We start from the raw sequence: 16,244 nt of genomic DNA on the forward strand, positions 1-16,244 counted from the left end.
ACTAAGGACCCAAAACAAAACAAAACAAAACAAAAACCCAAACAAGAAAACCTTGAAAACAGCAAAAGAAAAATAACACCTTATAATATAGAGGGGAAACAATTTGAATGGCAGAAGATTGATCATAAGAAACTATGGAAGCCAGCAGGAAGAAGCACAACACTTTTTGCATGTTGAAAAGAACTATTAACACAGAATTTTTTATATCTAGTAAGACTATCCTTCCAGAATGAAGGCAAAAATCAAGCTACTCATAGATGAAGAAAAACTAGGAAATTGTCACTGGAATACCAACCCCGAAAGAATGACTAAAGGAAGTTTTCTAACAGAAATGAAATGATAGAGGAGGGAACGCTGGAACATGAAGAAGGAAGAGATTAAAATGTTAATGGTGAAAATATTGACAAAAAAAATTTACATCTGCTATTGTCTTCGTTATGTTTGATGTTCAAAAAATCTAGAACAGTCTGACATAGTTCTAAAATGTGTGCCGACAAAAACAGACACATAGACCAATGGAACAGAATTGAGAACTCAGAAGTGGACCCAAAAGTATACAGCCAACTGATCTTTGACAAAGCAGGAAAGAATATCCAATGGAAAAAAGACAGCCTTTTTAACAGATGGTGTTGGGAGAACTGGACAGCAACATGCAGAAGAATGAAACTAGATCATTTTCTCACACCATGCACAAAAATAAACTCAAAATGGATAAAGGGCCTGAATGCGAGACAGGAAACTATCAACACCCTAGAGGAGAAAGCAGGAAACAACCTCCTTGACCTCCACCGCAGCAACTTCTTACTTGACACATCCCCAAAAGCAAGGGAATCAAGAGCAAAAATAAACTGTTGGGACCTCATCAAGATTAAAAGCTTCTGCACAGCCAAGGAAACAACCCAGAAAATTAATAGGCAACCAACGGAATGGGAACAGATAGTTGCAAATGACATATCAGATAAAGGGTTAATATCCAGAATCTATAAGGAACTCACCAAACTACACGCCCGAAAAACAAACAACCCAGTGAAGAAATGGGCAGAAGATATGAACAGACACTTCTCCAAAGAAGACATCCAGATGGCCAACAGACACATGAAACGATGCTCAGTGTCCCTCCTCATCAGGGAAATGCAAATCAAAACCACACTGAGATACCACCTCACGCCAGAGTGGCTAAAATGAGCAAAAGAGAGAACTCTAGATGCTGGTGAGGATGTGGAGAAACGGGCACCCTCCTACACTGTTGGTGGGAATGTAAACGGGTACAGCCCCTCTGGAAAACAGTGTGGAGGTTCCTCAGGAAACTAACAATAGAACTCCCCTATGACCCAGCAATAGCACTGCTAGGAATTTACCCAAGGGATACAGAAATGCTGAGGCATAGGAGCACGTGTACCCCAATGTTCATAGCAGCACTCTCCACAATAGCTAAAACATGGAAAGAGCCTAAGTGTCCATCAACAGATGAATGGATCAAGAAGATGTGGTTTATCTATACCATGGAATACTACATGGCAATGAGAAACCATGAAATCTGGCCATGTGTAGCAACATGGATGGACCTTGAGGGTGTTATGCTGAGCGAAATAAGTCAGGCAGAGAAGGACAAATATCATATGTGTGCACGTATAGGAGGATTAGGAGGAACTTGACGGAGGAACAAGGGGGAGAAGAAGGGCGGAAATGGTGGGGGAAAGGGAGAGAGGCAAACCATGAGACTCTTGAATGCTGACAAAAACTGAGGACTGATGGATGCGGGGGGGAGGGGGGGGTGGGCATGGAGGAGGGCACTTGTGGGGATGAGCACTGAGTGTTATGTGGAAACTAATTTGACAATAAACTATTTGTAAAAAAAAATAATAATAAAATAAAGGCTTCTGCTCAGTAATGGCAAATAAATAAATAAATAAATAAATAAAATAAAATGTGTGCTGAGAAGATATTTATACAACTATAATATAAACAAAAGAAATGGAAGGCAATAGGAGGTGTAATGAGACATACAGGTTTCTACATTTCATTGAAGCTTGTAAAATGTCAACTGTAGACTGTGTTAATTTGTGTATACATAATGTAATTCCTAGAGCAAATACTACAATGCTGTACCTGTGATATTCTCAAAAACACTATAATCATTTTGGAACTCTAAAATATTCAAGTAAACCACAGGAAAGCACAAAAAAGAAAACAGAAAAACAAAAAAACAGAGAAGAGAAAACAAAATATAAAATAGCAGATATAAGCCTGAAATATCAATACTAACATGTGTAAATACATAAGTAAATACCCGTGTAAATTATATAAGTGTAAATGGTCTAAATATACCAATTCCAGAACTGAAATTAACTGAGTAGATCAAAAAACCATAACTCTATACTGCCAGTAAAACACCAACTTCAAACATAATAAGAGTGTGAAATCCATTCAAATCCTGAATTCTTTTCCCCTAAGATCAGAAACAAGTTGTAGATGGCAGCTTTCCCTATTTCAACATTATACTGGACATTTTAATGAATCCAACAAGAAGATAGAGGGAAATAAGAGGCAAACACATTAGATTAGAAATAAGATTGTTCTTATTAAGTGACAAGATGGTCTATACAGAAAATCCTAAGGAACCTACCAACCTACTTTTAGATGAGACATCCAAAAGTGGAAGTCATCTGCTAGAACATAAGGAAAACTAACTTGTTGGAATAGAAAAGAATTTCTTAATTCTTACAAATCCCTGAGTGTGTTCACAAAATGGAATTCTTGGACCTGGAACCCTAAGGATCATAGAAGTTCCACCAATGTATCACCAACTCTGAAAGATCCAGCTGATCTGCCTTCAATATCTCCATCTCTGTTTCTATTTCAAAGATATTTTGAAATTCATATTAAAATGAAAGAGGTTAGGTAAAAAAAAAATACTTACAGTTCTTCCCATTCTTTTTTTCTCTGCTGAATCTTAAGCTGGGCCCTTTCAGCTTTAAACATAAGTTTCCTTGTTTTCTCAATTTGATTTTCCACCATAATTTCACTTAGGGTTTTAGGCCGAAATTTCTTCCCTTTCTCTATAAGTGATTCTTCTGGCAAACTAATACTCCCACCTGTACAGAGAGTCAACGTTTTTGTTTTGTTTTGTTTTCATTTTTTTTGAAACATCAAAATGAAATTCTCAAATATTTTTTTTTAAATGTTTTATTTATTTCTAGGAGAGAGAGAGAGACAGCGTGAGCAGGGGAGGGACAGAGAGAGAGAGGGAGTCACAGACTGAAACAGGCTCCAGGCTCTGAGCTGGCAGTCAGCACAGAGCCCGACGCGGGGCTCGAACCCACGAACCGCGAGATCATGACCGAAGCGAGTGTCGGACGCCTAACCGACTAAGCCACCCAGGCGCCCCTACCTCTTTCCCATTTCCATTCAAACGATTTAATCACAGCTGGATGGTGCCCAGGGGGTGGGGATCAGGAGCAGAGGAGAGACCTGGGCTGCTAACCCAGCTCTGCCCTACTGGTTTCCTCTGAGCCTCAGTTTCTTCCTCTGTGAAGTGGGGACAGTGAGACCCCAGCAGGAACTTTCCAAGGAAGCCAGGTGNACTAAGCCACCCAGGCGCCCCAAAATTCTCAAATATTTTTAACCCTGCCACATTAAAAGAAACAATATAATGAATCTGTAAATCACAGTATTTGTTAAACAACTACTATGAATTCAACCCCATAGTAAGTATTTTAGAATTCCAAAATAAAGATATCAAAGTCACAATATTTGCTCCAAAGGACCTTATTGGGAAGTTGGCAAGACAAGACACACATCAAATAATTTAAAAAAACAAGGTAAATAATGAGGGGCCACTAATGGATATACTGGGAAATTGGATAGGAATGCTTGTGAAATGATGGGGAAAGGGTGTATCAAGTGAGTCCTATTTAACATGCGATTTGAAGCGACCTATAGTGATTACAGTGGTCTGTGGCCAATTAAGAAACTAGTCAGAAACACACAATCAAACCTATGACTTAAAAAAATTTTAATTAAATATCTACTGAGGCAATTTCCTAATTCACGTTCAAGCTATGGAAAAATATACTCTAGAGATACTCTGGGGAAAAGATTAAATAATATGGGATGGTCATTTAGTTATAGCTCACCATTTCACTTTTCATATTTCAAATATATGGTAATATGGAAAAGCAGGAGTGTAATGTGACTTAGGTGGTCATGGAAAGACTTTATAACAAAAGTGTAATTCAATCTGGAATCTCTAAGAACTGGTAGAATTCAGAGAGGAGAGGAGTGAATCGGTCACTCCAGTCAGAGCCTGGGCATAAAAGCATCAGGCATAATTAGGGAGCAGTAAGCAAGACAATAGGCTAAAAACACCAGTAGAACAGTATGAAAATGCACTAGGAAACAGAATTTATAGGAAACAGAATAGGAATGTACTGTGGAAGGATTTCAGAATTTATCCCAGAGGGAGAAAGGGGCCAGTAAAGTTTTCTCAAAGAGGATAAACAGCATTAATGTCACTACATCATGGGCACTAGTTGCAGGACCTTTTTATTTTTGACTGGGCTCTACAAGTCATTCCCAGAATTCTTGTCTTCCCCCTACTCACCTGCAGTCACCCTGAGGGCAGTTACAAGAGGCAAGTCGCAGAGAGTAAGAAGTACTCTTTTCACACCTGAATTCTCAGCTTGTCATTCTGTTTAAAGCATAAGCTCTTGGAAAATGGTTTGAAATGTTATGCTCTATCCCCACTCTCTGGGGTGGCACCCAAGAATCTGCAAAGAAACACTGTCTAGAAACTAGCAACTGGGGAAATCCTAGATTTAGGAATAGTTAGATATGGGAAGTAAGAAATTAGCAGCATCAGGTACTCTTCTTATCCACTTCAATCACATAACCAGGGTGGGTTTTCCTTAGCAGCCTGCATCAAAGACCTGGTGTGAAACATTTGCTGGAGGAACATGGCCTCTCATTCTCAGCCATACCACTTACCTCCAGCTCTCTTGATTATTATCCAAAGGAATAAAAAAAAGGGAGATAACAGATTGAGCACAAAACACCAAAAAGGGTGTGAAAATTCTGCCCACAAAAAGAGTGTTCAGTTTTGAAATCTTAATAAGGATTAGAAGACTTTTTGTCATTTAGGCTACCTGTATCTCTCTGGCTATCCTTTCTTCCAGCTCCTTCTTTTTCAAATCTCTCCAATTTGCTTGGTCTTCTTTCTGATTGACTTGGTCGTTTGGACTTGAAGTACTTAGAGGGCTTCACAATCCTATAGGAGGATATCTTGTGATCACTTTGTATGGCATGAACCACAATAGTATCACTTTCCAGTGAATCACGAAATCTGAAAAAATAGAACAAGTATTTGCGATAGTAGCCATTTTAATCATTTAATCATACCATTTTAATCATTCTGCATGATTAAGTAATAAAATAGGACCACAATACACTATGCTTATAAATGATGTTATATTGTGCTGATCCAAAATTTGACAATGCATTAACCAACAAGGATGTGATAGAAGTTGCATAGGACTTTGTTAAAGAGCAAGTAGAATTTTCTTTCTAATGAAAATATTAAACAACTTATTATTAAGCAGTATACAATGCCATTGCTTTGCTCAGATGTAGAAAAACAAAAATTTTTCAAGTAGACTGTAATTTAATGGTAAATGGATCCTAAAAACTGTAAGAAAACATAATCTACCTCCCCACTAAGATATCTATTATCATATAAATACATATATATCTCATATACATTGCCTTATTTGCTTCTATAAAAAATATTAAACTCAGGAATTCATACTACTCCTAGTTCACTTTTCCTTTATAGCCCAAAGATATTTGTTTTTTATCAAATAATGCTTAGTTCTTGTTTGGGGCACTTATTCATAATTATTCCTCAATCTTTTTAATTTTAGAATTAACTTATGTATATAGTAATTATTCCTAGTTTATCTTTCTTAATATTTCCTAATTCAATTCTTTTAACTCTATTTCTTCTTTTAAAATGACTTAATATTTCTAATTTTTTCCCCTCATAGCAAAGTACCTTTCTCATCACTAAAAAACGGTCTTTATCTTCTCCCCACTGGCGTTTTACTCTCTAAATTTTAGTCTTTCCATGAGACACAGATAACAGGAAGGAAAAATAGTCATGGTTTTGATCCCATCAAAATATAACATTTCTACACCGTTAGGAAAACGTGGACAAAGTTTAAGGTAAATGGCACTGTAGGATAAAGTATTTGCAATATGTATTTAAAAAATACAGAATTAGTGAATAAAATTAAGGGGAAAAACAGAACTCGAAGGAAAATGAACAAGGAATCTTACTCAGAAGATTAAATATAAATGAACTATAAACATATGAAATGTTCAGAAGACTGATTCTCAGAAGAACATTAATGTATGAAAAGAAATGTGTTTTCCTTCCATATGTTTATTGAAGATGTGAAGCTGAGGAGGATGCAGGCTGGACAGGGAAGGGAAAGCCAGGGAATTAGGGAAACAAGTATTTGAGGGCAAGAAGACTGGGGAGGAAGAGTTTCCACCTGACAAGGGGGAGAATGGCCAAACTGGGTCCTAGAGCTGAGGGTACATATTCCCTGCCTCCACCAGCCTCTCAGGGAAACAGAAGTTCCCAAGGATAATGGTCGCATGTGCATTCAATTCTGGGAACAGGAGTTCCTGGCCTCGCCAAAAACTGCCTGCTCCAGTGTCCAGGGCACAGAAGCCATAGAATCAAATAAATGAAAACAAGCAGGCAGTCTGGGACAATGGGCTTCACTGGTCTGAGTTAAGATTCATACTCGCCAGTGTACATTTACAAATATAGCATGAATATTTATTAAAGCCAAACATAGAATACTATGTCGAAGGTTCTTCCTGGGAGAATTTCTAAGGTACTTTCAACTCTTGGTAGGTAGTCATCTAGATATCATTCCAAGATTCAAATATTCATGGATTTAATATCAGGTAACAAGTGCCATGAATCACGGGGCAGAGTTTCAGAGAAGAAACTGCTGCACAGGGAGAGAGCCCTGGCGATCTGCAAGGGTCTCTCTTCCAGCCTTCGGGTAATCACTGATCACCACATGCATGTGTGGAGTCTCCCTGAGGCTGGGGAAAGAATCACCAGAAGAGAACATGCAGAAAATCCCAGATCTCACACACGTTGGAAGAGCTTGTGTTCCAACAAGCCCAATAATACATGGGACATAGGATAGAGTACTCAGTATGTTGTTTTCATAGTGAGAAAAAATTAGCTCTAAAGTCTGCCTGACCGCACCTTAAAAGCAAGCCTCAAAATCTCAGACTATTTCCAAGTAACTTAACTGAGCCCCAAAACAAAGCTCAGGAATATTTAAAAGTATAAAAATCACCCAGCACCCACAATGTGAAATTCATAATGTCTGGCATCCAATCTAAATTTTTCAGGCAGGCAAAGAAGCAGAAAAATATAACACAAAATAAAAAATTTCAATTAATAGAAATAGACTCAGAAGACTGCCTTTCTTTGTTACTTTGGGGGTTTTTTATTTGTTTCTTTCTTTCTATTTATCCGGCAGACAAGCACATTAAAGCAGTTATTATATTTTATATGCTCAGGATGGTAGAGGGGAAAGCATGAGTGTAGATTTTGATTTTTTTTTTTTAGAGAAAGAGAGAAAGATCATGAGTGGGGGAAGGGCAGAGAGAGAGGGGGAGACACGGAATCTGAAGCAGGCTCCAGGCTCTGAACCGTCAGCACGGAGCCCAGCATAAGGCTCGAACTCACCAACCGTGAGATCATGACCTGAGCCAAAGTGGGGCACTTAACTGACTGGGCCACCCAGGGCCCCCTGTATGAGCATATTAAAACAAAATCCGGGGCGCCTGGGTGGCTTAGTCGGTTAAGCGTCCGACTTTCGCTTAGGTCATGATCTCGCGGTTCGTGGGTTGGAGCTCTGCGTCGGGCTCTGTGCTGACTGCCGGCTCAGAGCCTGGAGCCTGCTTCAGTCTGTGACACCCTCTCTCTCTGACCCTCCCCTGCTCACTCTCTCTCTCTCTCTCTCTCCTAGAAATAAATAAAACATTAAAAAAATAAACAAAATCCTTACCTATAATACTAGAAAATCAATAAATAATGATTAATAAATTTATAGAAATACATTATTTAGATGTATGGTTACAACCACTAGAAAGGATATTAAAAGTGAATTATTTTCAAGATAAGATCTATCATATTTGTGGATTGAAAGACTTAATATTTTTAGACTATCACGTTGAAATTGATCTATAGATTCAATGTAATTTAGTCAACATCTTAGATTTCTTTATGAAAATTGACAAGTTGATTCCATTCACTATTCAAAGGATCTGCACAATATTGAAGATGAAGAACAAATCCATAGGATTTATAATATCAATTGTCAAGAATAATTAAAATAAGAGTTCTGAGATGGATATATTATATGGATATATAGATGGGGTATGTATATGTGTATATATATATATATTTATATATTTACCTGATTTATGACAAAACTATCAATACAATCTAGTGAAGAAAGGATGGCCTTTCAACAAATGATACTAGGTCAATTGAATATCCATATAGAAACAAATGACACATGATCTCCATCCTACACCTCCCCCCAAAAACCAATACAGATAATGGCAAAACAATGATGCTTTTAGAATAAAACATATAATTATTTCATGAACTGGGAATAGTCAAAGATTCCTTAGTTACAACATAAAAGCATAAGCCATAAAAGAAAATATTGATAACATGAACTTTGTTAAAGTTAAAAACTTCTGCTCAAAAAAAGACACTATTAAGAGAATGAAAAGGAAAACCACAGATTACAGCAAGATATTTTACAGGCATGCACACACAGTGTGTCATATATATACATGTGTCACAAATACATGGGTCATTCATCTACAAGACAAAAGATTCCTATCTAGGAGGTATCTCTAGATATCTAGATTGTTACATGTAAACTCTTACAATACAATTTTAAAAATGAATAATGGCTATAATTTAAAGAGATGACAATATCAGGTGATGGCAAGCATGAGTGTTATGGTTGAATTGTGTCTACCCAAAAAAATACTTTGAAATCTCCCAGTCTCTCTCAGAATGTGACCTTATCTGGAAATAGGATCCTGACAGAGGTAATCAAGTTGAAATGAAATCATTAGAGTGGTCCTAATCCAACATGCTGCTGTATTTCTAAAAAGTGGGAACTTTGACACGCAGAGACGGAAGATTATGTGGGGGAAAAAAGGAGAGAAACCACCACATAAAGGCAGAAGATTTGGAATAATGCATCTATAGGAAGGAACACCAAAGTTTAATGGCAATTCACTAGAAGCTCAAGGAGGCATGGAGCGATTCTCCTATCCAGGTCTCAGAAGAAACTAATAAATAGCATTTTTCTCGGAACCAGACAAATAACCCTAAAATTTGCATGGAACCACAAAAGACTTCAAATACCCAAAGCAATCTTGAGAAAAAACAACAAAGCTGGATGTATGCCAATCCCAGATTCCGTGATATGCTACAGAGCTATAGTAGGGTACTGACACAAAAATAGACTCATAGATCAATGAAACAAGATGGAGAGCCCAGAAATAAACTCATGCTTATATGGTCAGTTAATCTATAACAAAGGAGAAAAGAATACACAAAGGGAAAAAACAGTCTGCTCAGCAAGCAGTGCTGAGAAAACTGGACAACTACATGTAAAAGAATGAAACTGAAACACTTTCTTACACCATACACAAAAATAAACTCAAAATGGATTAAAGACCTAAATGTGAGAGCTGAAACCATAAAACTCCTAGAAGAGAACATAGGCAGTAGTCTCTTGGACACCACCCTCTGCAACATTTATGGATATTTATCCTGAGGCAAGGGAAACAAAAGCAAAAATAAACTGTTGAGACTACAACAAAATAAAAAGCTCTTACAGCAAAGGAAACAGCAAATCGTAAAGGCGACCCAGTGAATGAAAGAAGACATTTGCACATGATATAACCGATCAGAGGTTAACATTCAAAATACATAAGGAATTTATACAACTCAGCACCAAAAAACCCCCAAACAGTCCAATTCAAAAATGGACAAAGGATGGGGCACCTGGATGACTTAACTGGTAGAGCATGTGACTCTTCAACTCAGGGTGATGAGTTCAAATCTCATGCTGGGCATAGAGTTTACTTTTTTAAACAATGGGCAGAGGACCTGAATAGATAATTTTTCAAAGACAAAGAGATGGCCAACAGACACATGCTCAACATCACTAATCACCAGAGAAATACAAATCAAAACCACAATGAAATATTCTCTCACACCTGTCAGAATGACTAATATCAAAAAGAAATAACAAGTGTTGGTGAGGATGTAGAAAAAAGGGAATCTTCACACACTGTTGGTGAGAATGTAACTTGGTGCAACCACTGTGGAAAACAATATGGAGGTTCTTCAAAACATTAAAAGTAGAACTACCATTATGACCCAATAATTCCGCTACTGGCTATTTACTCAAAGAAAACAAAAACACAAATTTGAAAAGATATATGCACCCCTATGCTACAGCAGTAGTATTTATAATAGCCAAGATAAGAAAGCAACTCAAGTGTCCATTGATAGATGAATGGATAAAGATATGGTATGTATATATTAATACACACATACATACACACACACACACACACACACACAATGGAATATTACTCAACCATAAAATAGAATGAGATTTTGCCACTTCCAACAACCTGGATGGACCTAGAAGATATTACGCAAAGTGAAATAAGTCAGACAAGACAAATACCATAGATTTAACTTACATGCAGAATTTAAAAAACAAAACAAATGAACAAACAAAACAGACTCTTAAATACAGAAAACAAACTAGAGAGGAGATGGGTGGGTGGATGGATGAAATAGACAAAGGGCAAAGGGGATTAAGAAGAGATTAATAGGAGTGCCTGGGCTGGATCAGTTGGTAAAGTGTGAAACTCTTGATCTTGGGATTGTGACTTCGAGCCCCATGCTGGGTGTAAAGATTACTTTAAAAAAAAAAAAAGGCAATTAACAAACTTCCAGTTACAAATAAAAAAGTCATGGAGATGAAAAGTACAGCATAGGGAATATAATCAATAATATTATGATCGTGTATGGTGACTATACTTATTTTGGTGAGTACTGAGTGATACATAGAATTGTTGAATCAATATGTTGTTCATCTGAAACTAATATAACATCAAATGCCAATTATACTTCAATATAAATAAATAAAAACATATCTCCCCTCTAAGAAAATGCACTCCAACTGAACCAACCCTTTGATTTTGGACTTCCAGCCTTCATAACCTTTGCCTCTTATTTTAAACCAATCAGTCTGCTGTACTTTGTTATGGAAGCCCTAAGAAGCTAAATACAGTGGGGATCAACATGAATTCTCATACACTGATCGTCATGGTATAAATTGGTTGAACCATTTTTGGAAAATTGTCTGGCTTTATCTAATAAAGCCAAACATGCATATAATCTTCACCCAGCAGTTCCATTCTTGATTATATAACAAAGAAGTGCATATGTCCACCAAAAAGCATGCACAAGAATGGTCATAGCCATTCATTATAGCCAAAATATAGAAATAACTCAAATATCCATCAATAGAATGGATAAATAAATCATGGTATAAGCATTAAGACTATTACAAAGCAATGAAAAAGAATAAATTACTGCTACCTGCAACAACATAGATGATCTTGGGCATGATGCTAAGTTAAAGAAACGAAATACAAGATTTAGTACTGCAACATTCAATTTGTATGAAGTTCACAGACCAAATTAATGTGATAAACATTCATCTCTGGAGAATAGATATTTACTGGGAGGTGGTCACAAGGGAACTTTCTGGAATGCTATAAATGTTCTTAATCTGGGTAGTGGATGTATGTGTATATATATATATCTATAAAATTTATTAAGCTGTTCAGTTAGAATTTATGCATTTTGCTGAATGTAAATTCTATCTCAAAAAGACAACAAAAAAGCAATTTTCTTTGAATAGTCCTATTGGTACATGAGAGAGATTGGATAGAAAGTTGTTGGCTTTCATTATAAATCTTTTGATTTTATTTTTTATTTTTTTAAGGTACATGCTCATTTGTTAAGTAGGTATAAAATAATTTGTCAAAAACAAAGAATAAATATGTATTTCATAATTTGGTTTGTAAAAAATCTAATTTTATTTATTAAAAAATTTTTATTTTTTTAAATTTTCATGCCAGTAGACTTAACACACAGTGTTCTATTAGTTTCAAGTGTACAATATAGTGATTCAACACTTCCGTACATCACTCGGTGCTCATTACAAGTGCCCTCCTTGATCCCATCACCTATGTTACCCATCCCCTCACCCACCTCCCCTCTGGCAACTGCCAGTTTTTTCTCTGTAGTTGAGTCTGTTTCTTGGTTTATATCTCTCTGTTTTTCCTTTCCTTTGCTCATTTGTTTTGTTTCTTAAATTCTGTGAATGAAGTCATATGGTATTTGCCTTTCTGTGACTGATTTATTCATACTTTCTAACTCTAACCTGTATTATTTCAAATGGCAAGATTTCATTCTTTCTTATGGCTGAATAATATTCCATCTTCTTTGTTCATCAGTTGATGGACACGGGCCATTTTCATAACTGGGCTATTATAAATGATGCTGTTATAAACAGAGGGGTGCATTTATCCCTGTGAATTAGCATTTAAAAAAATTTTTTGAGTTAATATTCAATAGTGCGATTACTGGATCATGGGATAGTTCTATTTTTAACTTGTTGAGGAAGCTCCATACTGTTTTTCAAGGTGGCTGCACCAGTTTGCATTCCCAATAGTGCACAATGGTTCCTTTTCCTCTGCATCCTCACCAACATTTGCTGTTTCTGATGTTTTTTAGTTTAGCTATTCTGACAGGTATGAAGGGATATCTCATCGAGGGTTTTCTTTTTACAATGAAAAATTTTAATACACTTTTTCTCAGAAATACATTTATTTATACGTATATATCTTAAATAATTCTTAGATCAATAAAAGCTTGATTACAAACTATCCAGAAATAATTAAGAGTTTCAAAACCTGGGGCGCCTGGGTGACTCAGTCGGTTAAGCATCTGACTTCAGCTCAGGTCATGATCTCAAGGTTCATGGGTTTGTGCCCTGCGTCAGGCTCTGTGCTGACAGCTCAGAGCCTAGAACCTGCTTCAGATTCTGTGTCTTCCTCTCTCTCTCTGCCCCTCCCCCACTCATGCTCGCTCGCTCTCTCTCTCAAAAATACATAAACATTTTTTTAAAAATTTAAAAAATGTTTCAAAACCTATGGAACACTGCAAAAATACTCAAGGGAATATGCTTAGCTTTAAATGTCCCTGTAGTTAAAAATATAAAGAAAGAGACTTAATATCCGTCTCACGGCATTTTTTCAATGTTTATTTATTATTTTTGAGAGAGAGAGAGAGAGAGAGAGGTATAGTGGTGTGCGGGTGGAGAAGAGGAAGAGAGAGAGGGAGACAGAATCCGAAGCAGGCCCCAGGCTCCAAGCTGTTAGCACAGAGCCCTACACGCGGCTGGAACTCACAAACTGTGAGATCATGATCTGAGCTGAAATTGGTCGCTTAACCCGATTGAGCCACACAGGCACCCCACTGAGGCATTTTCAAAAACAGACATAATATCAAAATAAAATAGGTGCTTAAAGCTAAAATTTGAGTTAATAAAATGGAAAAAAATTATAAATAGGATAAATAAGTCCAAAACCTGATTCTTAAAAAGTTCAATAAAATAAGTAAGTCCTTTAGAAGCTTGATTAATACATTCCTAATGGAATACTCAATATTTTTTTTTTAGAGATTAAGTAATACGGGGCACCGGGGTGCCTCAGTCGGTTAGGCATCCAACTTTGGCTCAGGTCACCATCTTGTGGCTCCTTCTAGTCCCTCTTGGACCTCTCTGCTGTCAGTGCAATGCCCGCTTTAGATAATCTGTCTCCCTTTCTCTCTACTCCTGACCTGCTTGCCTGTGCATGCACACAGACTCTCTCTCTCTTTCCCTCTCTCTTTCTCTCCTGCTCTCTCAAAAATAAACATTTAAAAAAAGAGAGAGAGGACACCTTCCTTACCTCACCTTGACCCAGTGGGGTCAGTATACATAGGCATGAAAAAGTTTTTTAAAAAAATAAAAATGAAAATAAAATAAAGATTAAATAATACAAATTTGGAAGAAAAATTTGAAGACTATATGTATAATTTAAGTTGGAGAGAAATTTTTAGCCAAGATGGGAAACCCAAAATATATTAAAGGAAAGAGAGACATATTTAGCTATATATACATTAAAATATATCACCTTGAAAAACATATCAACAAAGTTTATAGGAAAATAATAGATAATAAAACATTTTAAACACACATGATAAATAAAAAGTTAATGTCTATTACACAAAGTCATAAATTGGTGAAAATATCCCAATAGAAAATTATAAGAATATTAACATGCAATTCACATCTAATTGACTGTTAAACACAAAATATGTGCTAAACATCCCTAGTAGTTAAGGAAATGTAAATTAAAAAACAATTAGCTACATTATTTTACATCAGACAGTAAACTTTAAAAGTACTATTAGCCTCAAATATTGGTAAGCATGACAGAATAAAGTTATATACATTGCTAATGGAAATGTAAAAAGTTACAACCTTTTTGGAAAGAAATATGGCAACTGATTTTAAATTAAAAAATGCATATACACCTTTGGTCTAGTAATTCTACTCTTCAAAATCTACTCTGTAGAACTAAAAGAAAGCATTAGTATGTAACTATATGTGTGTGTGTATATGTGTGTGTGTGTGTGTGTGCATATATATACATATATATGCAGGTATATTATAGCATACTGCTTAATATTAAAAAACCAGAAGTAAATGTCCTATGATATGGGAATGTTGAATACATTTTTAAAGAGAAAATTTATTATGGAAAGTTTGAACATACATAAAAGTAGATGGTGAATATATATATATATATACACATATATATATAGTGAATTCCTACAAATTCATCAGATCATATTAAAAAGTTATCAACTTTTTTTTCCAATTTTATGTATCTATTCCTTCACTTTTTTTCTGCTTGGAATATCAAAACATATGCCAGTATTATATCATTTTGCCCATAAATACTTCAAATAAGAATTCTTTTTAAAAAAGTACCACAATATCATTATATTTAGGAAAATTAATAGTAATTATTTAATATCTAATATCCACTTTGTGTTCAAATATTCTCTTTGATTCAAAAATGCTTTTTTTAAATTGATTTATTTGAATCGGAATCCAAATAAGATTCACACATTGGTGGATATTTTATTGGTATACTTCTTGAGTTTCTTTTATTCCATCCCTCTTATTTCTTCAGGCAATGTATTTGTTGAAGAAACTTGGTTATTCTGTAGCATTCTTTTGTTGTTGTTGTTGTTTCACATTTTTATTTAAATTCTATTTAGTTAACCTACAGTGTAATATTGTTTCAAGTCACTGTGATTTTGATTTGAATTTTGCTGATGAGTGATGTTGAGCATCTTCTCATGTGCCTGTTGGCTATCTAGATGTCTCCTTTGGAGGAATGTCTGTTCATGTTTTCTGCCCATTTCTAAATCATTTTTGGGGTATTGAGTTGAAAAATGTAATTAATAAACAATTTTCCCAGATTTAAATTTCACAGAAGGCTCAAGAAGATATCAATAGCAGTAGCAAGAGGATTCCTAGAGACTTCAAGAGTTAGAAGGTACTTCAGGGTTTTTCTTACCTGACCACTTTGATTAAGCCACTGTGAACAAATTCATTCAAATACATGTTGTCAAACCTCTTAACCTGCAGGAAATATGGATCCTACCTGTTCTGTAGCTTCGCAAGGCCAAGTCGATGTTTCTCTTTTTCCCACTCTAATTCTTTTTCCACTTGTTGAATTTTGCGAGCAGTTTTTCTGCCAATCTCAGCACGAATCTTGGAATCTAAATCAAAATCCTACAAATAAGTAGATTTATTCATTGAAATTCATTGAAAATACATTTACCAATGCACATTATCGATCCTATTTATACACAGATACAGATTACATTTTGTACTCAATTTCATATTGTGTTATAATTTTCCTCCAAACATTAATTCTCTCTGTTCTAGAAAAAAAAATAACATACTTTT

General features: G+C 35.8%; 1 protein-coding gene across 1 annotated transcript in view; it reads right to left on the reverse strand.

The window, feature by feature from the left end:
* The window catches only part of CFAP44 (cilia and flagella associated protein 44), a 135,711-nt gene that overhangs the window by 55,138 nt on the left and 64,329 nt on the right, over nt 1-16,244 (reverse strand). Inside the window, exons 22-24 of the mRNA XM_039256627.1 lie at nt 15,937-16,067; nt 5,145-5,341; nt 2,921-3,095 (exon numbers count right to left, since the gene is read on the reverse strand). Coding sequence (XP_039112558.1) covers nt 2,921-3,095; nt 5,145-5,341; nt 15,937-16,067 — 503 coding nt within the window. The remainder of the gene's footprint in view (nt 1-2,920; nt 3,096-5,144; nt 5,342-15,936; nt 16,068-16,244) is intronic.

This window comes from Hyaena hyaena, unplaced genomic scaffold (genome assembly GCF_003009895.1).
Source record: "Hyaena hyaena isolate Hyena2069 unplaced genomic scaffold, ASM300989v1 scaffold_582, whole genome shotgun sequence".
NCBI lineage: Eukaryota > Metazoa > Chordata > Mammalia > Carnivora > Hyaenidae > Hyaena > Hyaena hyaena.